This window comes from Quercus robur, chromosome 5, assembly GCF_932294415.1.
Source record: "Quercus robur chromosome 5, dhQueRobu3.1, whole genome shotgun sequence".
In the NCBI taxonomy this organism is placed as follows: domain Eukaryota; kingdom Viridiplantae; phylum Streptophyta; class Magnoliopsida; order Fagales; family Fagaceae; genus Quercus; species Quercus robur.
In genome coordinates this window covers 70081837-70089091 of record NC_065538.1, presented here as the reverse complement: position 1 = coordinate 70089091, position 7255 = coordinate 70081837, and the positions used below count along the sequence as shown (strand labels likewise).

Here is a 7255-nt window from a genome sequence, read left to right as displayed (position 1 = left end):
GAGACATGACAAAATTCAGGAATCCACCTATCATGCCATGTCTTAACTTTACCTATTCTCCAATATGAAAAATTCGTCCTTTTTATTATTAATGAAAATTCTTTGATTAGAACCTCTTTCAACAACATCGTGCCCATGCATAAGAAGCATTGCAAGAAAGCGTAGCTTGCATGAAATGCACGCGGTTAAAATATTTTGCTTTGAAAACCCTAAAAAAAAATAATAATAAAATTTTTTTTTTTTTTAAGTGCAAGAAAAAACCCTATACCATACGCCAGAGAATGAGGAAATAAATATCTAAAAAATAATAATAATAATAATAATAAATGGAAATATGGCATGGTGACAAAGTGACACGTCAGCTAGGAGGACAGGAAGGTAAATATGTGCAAAGAAAAAAACCTATTTGGGACTTTCCAAACTCTTTTGTAGTTTTGTAAGTTTTTACTCTTATTTACTAACCCCAATTTCACCAAACTTAAAAAAGAAAAGGAAAAAAAAAGAAAGAAAGAAACGAACCCTCACTTCCCCGCCGCATAAATTTCATTCGTTTATTTTTTACCTTTTACTTTTAAACGCTTTTTCTTTCTACTCTAATGGAGGGTTTCACCGGCGACGGTGAAATTCCGAGTCCGGAGGAGCCTTTCCATGGCCACGTGGCGCCATTTCCGGATACCGCTGAACTGATTTACGCCAATCCGCCGCCTGCGATTAACTTTTCTCCCGTGGAGTTGATCCCTCAACGCCATAGCCTTCCGCCGCAGAAGCTCCGCCCGATCAGGCGGTCTCCGCCGGAGAGTTCCGAGCTTCCGGAACAGACGCTTGCCGGAACCCTAGCGACTTTCTCGGCGGAAGAGGAGGACGCGGGGTTTCTGGCCGCCGGTAAGGAGGTCTGTGCTGTAAATAGAGTGGTCGGCGACGGTGATGACGAGTGTTTTGAGACTCCGAAGCGGGTCGGGTCGGGTACTTGTTGCTGGGGTCCGAATGATGAGGTTCGGGTCTTGGATGAACTTGAAGCAGAATTTAGGTGAGCTTTTGATGCTTTTTATATAATTTTTCTCTTAAAAAAGCTTTCTTTTGTTATAAAAAATGAGTTTTTTTTTTTGTTGTTGTTGGTTTTCACTATTCAATTTGGATTTACAATTATTGTGAGGGTCCCTTTGGTATTGTTTATTGGAAAAAGTTAAGTTTTGCACCCAAATAATAAATTAGACTGTTAAATTTTTTTTACGTATGGAGAAAATAAGCTGAATTTTATGGTTTTTCTTTCACACTATGAGGTGGGGAATGTTGGACTTTTGGTGTAGTAGAAATGTGATGAAAATTTAAGATGAAATTGTTAGATGGGTATGTGTGGTTGTGTTTGAAATGGCAATGGTTGTATGAGTTTGTATTAGTTTTTTTGTTTTTTGGGTTGTAGTGAACTATAATAATGTATGTGCATGATGAGTTTGCAATTTTGTTGTAATGGGGGATCTTGGATGTTGGTGGTGATGGGATTTTTTGGGATAATAATGGCTGGTGGAATTAGGTTTGGGATTGAGAAGGGTTCTTGTGGTGTGATAAGGGCATAGGCAGGTGATGTAGATTAAAAGTGTTAACTACTTTTTTTGTTGTTGTTGTTATGTGTAGGGTCAGAAGGGACACATTTGGATTTTGTAATTGGACCCTTTTGGTTTGTTTATGCACTATTCAATAGCTTTATTGAAGTGTTTTATTTGAAGTAACATCATCCCATCAACTATAGGTGGCTGATTTTTTTGTGTTTCAAGTCATAGTCTTTGGATATTAGGACATTGAAACTTGTATGACATGTTTAACCAATTTAATGGATTCCTTTCTGCTGTCAGCACTTCTTCGGATGAGGATGACGATGATGATTATACATCGGCAAACATCAATGAACCTATAAACCGGAAGAGAAAGAGAAAACCAAGTAAAAAACTTAAGGGTTTTCTGGAAAGTTTGGTAGGTAAAGTAATGGAGAGGCAAGAACGGATGCATAAGGAGTTGATGGAGGTAATAGAAAAGAGGGAGCAGGAGAGAAGAACCAGAGAAGAAGCTTGGAGGCAGCAGGAGATGGAAAGAATGAAAAGGGAAGAGGAGGTAAGAACCCAAGAGATGTCTCGTAGCCTAGCCCTCATTTCCTTGATACAGAATATTTTGGGTGACGAAATTCAAGTTCCCCAACCATTAATTACCCGATGCAAGGAAGAAGATGGAGGTGAAATTGGCATGCTGAATGAGGTCAAGTGCGATCCAAATAATAAAAAATGGCTAGAAGCTGAAGTACAAGCACTGATAGCACTTCGAACTACTTTGGAACATAAGTTTCGCCCAACAGGCTCCAGAGGATCTATATGGGAGGAGATATCTGTTGAGTTGTACAATATGGGCTACAACCGATCTGCAAAGAAGTGTAAAGAGAAATGGGATAACATGAACAAATACTTCAGAAGGTCAATGGAAAGTGGGAAGAAGCATGCTGCAAATGGTAAGGCATGCCAATATTTTCATGACTTGAACATCCTGTATGGAAATGGAATCATTAATCCAGGAAATAATGTTACTGAGAATGAGGCCAAGAGTGAAAAGTAGTAAATGTTGGAAAAGCTTTTTTTTTAGACTTTGAAGAAGCAGCTGAGAGCTAAATATTATGGGCCTTGATACCCTTTTTTGTCAATGTTTTCAGTGGAGCTTTCTTGTATATATTAGCATTGAACTTTTAGATATATGCCTATGATATTGTTTTTAATTTGGTTGTATGAGGGCAGTGTTTTATGCTGTTTCTTGTCCAACTGAAACAGATGAAGGGATGCAGTTAGGCTGAAGTCCAGTGCTGATCTGAAGTTGGTGTTCCATTTTATGCTTCCTCATGTCTTCTCTTATCCTTCGCCCACAGTACATATTTATCATTCTTGTTTTTGTAGGCAATTGACAATATGATTTGGCATGCTAGCTCAAAGATGTTTAAATCATCTTCAGATTTATTTGGGTTTGGTGGATGCTGAATTTAGTGCCTATACCAAGTGTGCAGTTTTGTCAGCAAGAATTGCCGAACAAGAGTTCTCATTAATATTATGTGAGGGCTTGATTCTTTATTCTATTTTTGCTTTTCATAGTTAGATTAGGTACAATATGAAGATGTTCTAAATTTTTTCTTGATTATCAAAAAAACGTTCAAAATTTTTTTCTCACAACTGCTGCTGGCAATTCCAGCATAAACTAGTGTACAATTTTTTATGTGGTTAGCCACAAAGTTGCTCTTTCCATTGGGCTCATGTAAGGGCATCTACATTGGTGAGCCATAATTTTAGCTATTTGGCTCTACCAAAAGTTACTTTATTTATCTTACCTTCTCACTTTACAAATCATCCAACATCAGTGATTTTATTTTAACTCTCAACACAATAAAATAATATCAATAATACAAAAAAATAATAAGTAGAAGGGAAAGTTGGTCCGATTTGTACATGGACTAAAGTTGATAAGCTGAGGTCTCTTTATTTTTATGGAAAAAAAATGGGAACGACTTGAGTAAGCATCTTCCACCTGAACGTGACTATCGTGGCACTTTACCCTCTAAGCCCGGGCCTGCGGAAGCGGAGGATCTGCTAAGGTGTCTAGAGCTACATTCAACATAAAAAAGCATGAATTGCAACTCGTCATCACCATTTAAACACAGCTAAAATGAGGAAATAGACAAAGATGAAGATAGGGATGGCTGAAAATAACAATAACGGTACAAGAGGTGGCTCAGGCTTCATGTAGTATGGGAACATAAGCAACGATGATATCAGGAGCAACCCCATGAAGAGCGAAGCACAACTTTTATTTTCACCGTCTCTGCTCATCCTTATTCTCAGAAGAATGAGGGTAGAACATGGAATGGAGAGAGCATTGGGTTTTCACTAAATATATTGATGATGCCGAAAGTCAATTTTTTTTTTTTGAGAAATCGGAAAGTCAGATTAAGTAAAATGTATTCATAAAATTCAGTTTGCAATACTATTTTAAGATTGATTGGTACATGCAATGTATGAGCAAAAATATGTTCCAAGTGCATGAATTTTGCATTTAAAGCGCGGGCAAAAATAGACACTAAATTCAAGAGAACTTGGAAGTTGACGTAACTCCCTGAAGTTTCCTTCTGTTTTCTTTTGCTGGGTTGAAGTTTCCTTCTGTTTTCTTTTGCTGGGTTGAAGTTTCCTTCTGTTGAACTGTGTAATGACGCAGGCTTATAAGAATTCAAAGTCAAAACGTTTTTTTGAATTAAAACACGTGTTTAGCTTTCTTTCATTTTAAGAAGAGTTTAGTACTTATACTTTGATAGCCTCTTTTATGGCTTTGCTAGTGTACGTTATGCATACTAAGGGTCTATTTGGATACCTTTTATTGTTGAAAACTGAAAACACTTATAACGAAAATAATTTTTAAATGTGTGAATAGTGTCATAGGACCCAGTTTTAAAGTTGTTTTTAGTGAAAAAAACACTTGTAGGTCCTGTAAACAGTACACAAGACTCACTAAAAACACCAACCGCAGGCACTAAAATATTTTCAATGCAATCTAAATGTAGGTTAAATCTCACTATTCTAGCTAATTCTTTCTATTTTTTTCTCTCTTAAATCTTTGAATGGTGACTATCTCGAATCAAGTCGATTTCCTTACAATTCTCAATCAATTCCTTTAGATTGATTTAATGTTTTTCCCTCTTAAATCTTTGAATGATAACTATCTCAAATCAAGTCGATTCCCTTACAATTCTCAATCAATTCCTTTGGATTGATCTATTGTGAGATGGCCAATCTTAGCCATTGAGTTATTGATCTAGGTTGTAAGTGACTAATCCTAACTCTGGTGGGAGCAAGTTCATTGTTGGGTGTCCAGTTGGGCTTGAATGGGTCGAGTTGGTCGTGGGGTGTCATATCTTGGCCATTGAGTGATCGATCTTGGTCTTGGGCTATCAAATCATGCGAAAGATATATGTTGTCCAATTTTTTTGTGTGAATAAAATATAAATGATAAATAATATTTAAATAGACTAGTAAAAAAGATAGATAGTTTAATGCTAGTAGAAATATGAAATGTACTAGACAAAACAGAAAAAATGACTTTTTAAAGTTAAATTTGGCTCAAAATTGCCCAATCCAATGCAGATACTCTTATCACTGGTCTACTGTGTTTAATTTAATATTAATAAAAAATAATAATTCTTTTACGACATACTGTTAATTAATGGGTATTAGATACTTTAAGTCGTGATTATCATGAATATCCACTGGTTTCTTTTTGATATAAGATAGATTCAAATCTACCATCTTTTATTAGTTGACCTAAATACAGCACACCAAAATATGTTTATTTACTTTTATGTTTTTCTGCATTTATCAAGTGATTTGACCAATGGTATTAACATTTTACAAGTGCATTCGATTAGAAGTCAGTTGCTTGTTTAAGATGACATACATGCACCGCACATTATAAACATTATCAGAGACTACATAGCTTTTTATAATAAGACATGTGCCAAACAATCGGTGTAATGGTTAGATTTAGAACAATATCATGAGTTTTACATGGAAAAACATTGAACAAAAATCTCAATTGTTGTTCACCTTGTAATTATTAAAAATTGTGATTAAATTTTTTTTTTTTTTTAATAAAAAGGAAAAAGAAGAAGAAGAAATTTTTATGAACAGTGTGCTAAATTGAAGGTGGAGTTTTACCCGTGTCAATATTTTCTGTTATTAAATCGACACAACCAACTTTACAAAACTTTTGGTAAGGTCTTCTAGCAAGACTAGGGTTGGCTCTTCTCAAATTTTAACTAATAGAGTTATTTCTTCTATTGTAATAGTATTAATTAAACTCAAATTAGTAATAGTCAATAAATAAAATAACATTTTTTTTTCAAATGAAAAGCAAGAAAAATATAAAGAAAGAAATGTTACCTCTAAAACATTTTTCCACAACACTTTCATAATAAATTCTAAGTAGTAGATTATTACTAGCTAGTTGTTATTGGCGAGCAAAAAAAGTAATTTCAGTGGTAAGTTCAAATTAAAACCAATAACAATTTAAAATCTAAGATTTGTTGTGAAAATATTGTAAATATAACACTTCTAAAAAAAAGATCAAAATACAAAAAAATTCACAACAATTTTTAACAACAATTGAGTTGGCAAACTTTTACTAGTTCTTATCTAGGTCTCACCACTAATATCACTTTTTTACTTACTATTATCAATCTGCCACATCGACAAATGTGAAAAATTTTATCAAATTTTTTGTCTAAATTTTCTAAAATAAAATTTTGTGGTTCATGTTTAATTAGTAATTTGCATCTAAAATAAGATTATAGAGTTTAAGAAATATTTAGTTTTTTTTAAGTCATTAAATATAAATACCTCAATTTAGTTTTTGCTTTAGGCTCCAAATACATCAAGCCGTCTCTAAGCAAGACACTTCAATAACCTCTTTTATAGTTTTATAAGGGAAAAAAAAAAAAAAATTGTATGTACGTACATTATACAAACACATTTATTTTTGCCTCTACAAATTCTTTGGGTAACATATTTGCAATAACTAATAGATGTACAGAAAACCTTTTTCTCACCAAAAAAAAAAAGAGCAACTCAAAGTACACCATGTCTTATTATAATTCAAAAGTCTTGAATGCTCATTGAAATTGATTTGCATTCAGTTTTTCACAATTTGTACATAAAAGTATTCATTCATGTAAACCTAACAAACATGTAAAATTTCATTGTCCAATAATTAAAGATCGCAAGTATCATATTATTGAATTAAATTAACCACCAGATGTATCTAAAATCCACACGGACCTTTTCTTTTTGGGTTGTAGATTTAACATCGTAAGTCCACTACGATTATTTATTTCAATAATTTACAATACTCCAATAAGCCTTAATCAAACAAAGAATCAGATAAACAGAACATTAGAAAACAGTTAATATTGACAAAAATATTCAAATGAAAGAATAAATTTAAGAAAAAAGAAACCGAACATTAGAAAAAGTAGTTAATATTCAAAAAAAAAGAATTTAATTATGATTATATATAAAGGGCTTCAAGTACATTTCATAATAAAGGGACACAAACTATTCCAAATGTTACATTACACACTCTTCTCATCAACCAAAAAACCGAAAATGTGTATCACAAAATTCATTAATTAATTAACCACAAAACACACTAATTAAAAAGAACAAAAATAAAAAAGACATATGCA

At 33.5% G+C, this 7255-nt stretch overlaps 1 protein-coding gene across 2 annotated transcripts; it reads left to right on the top strand.

Moving 5' to 3' along the window:
• Window positions 1-461: 461 nt before the first annotated feature.
• LOC126726886 (trihelix transcription factor GTL1) lies at window positions 462-3106 on the top strand. 2 transcript variants are annotated; one of them, XM_050432295.1, is made up of 3 exons: window positions 462-1027; window positions 1851-2494; window positions 2808-3106. In XM_050432295.1, exons 1-3 carry the CDS (start codon window positions 597-599, stop codon window positions 2828-2830), a joined length of 1098 nt encoding a protein of 365 aa, XP_050288252.1. In that variant the 5' UTR covers window positions 462-596; the 3' UTR covers window positions 2831-3106. The 2 variants fall into 2 exon arrangements, with proteins under 2 accessions (XP_050288252.1, XP_050288251.1); XM_050432294.1 differs by having other exon boundaries at window positions 463-1027; window positions 1851-2836.
• The last annotated feature ends 4149 nt before the right edge of the window (window positions 3107-7255 follow it).

Excerpts from the sequence above, each read along its gene's own strand:
- LOC126726886 (XM_050432294.1), top strand. The coding sequence starts at position 597 with ATGGAGGGTTTCACCGGCGACGGTGAAATTCCGAGTCCGGAGGAGCCT. Across the intron at positions 1,028-1,850 it reads GAACTTGAAGCAGAATTTAG|CACTTCTTCGGATGAGGATG; the intron begins GTGAGCTTTTGA and ends TTCTGCTGTCAG.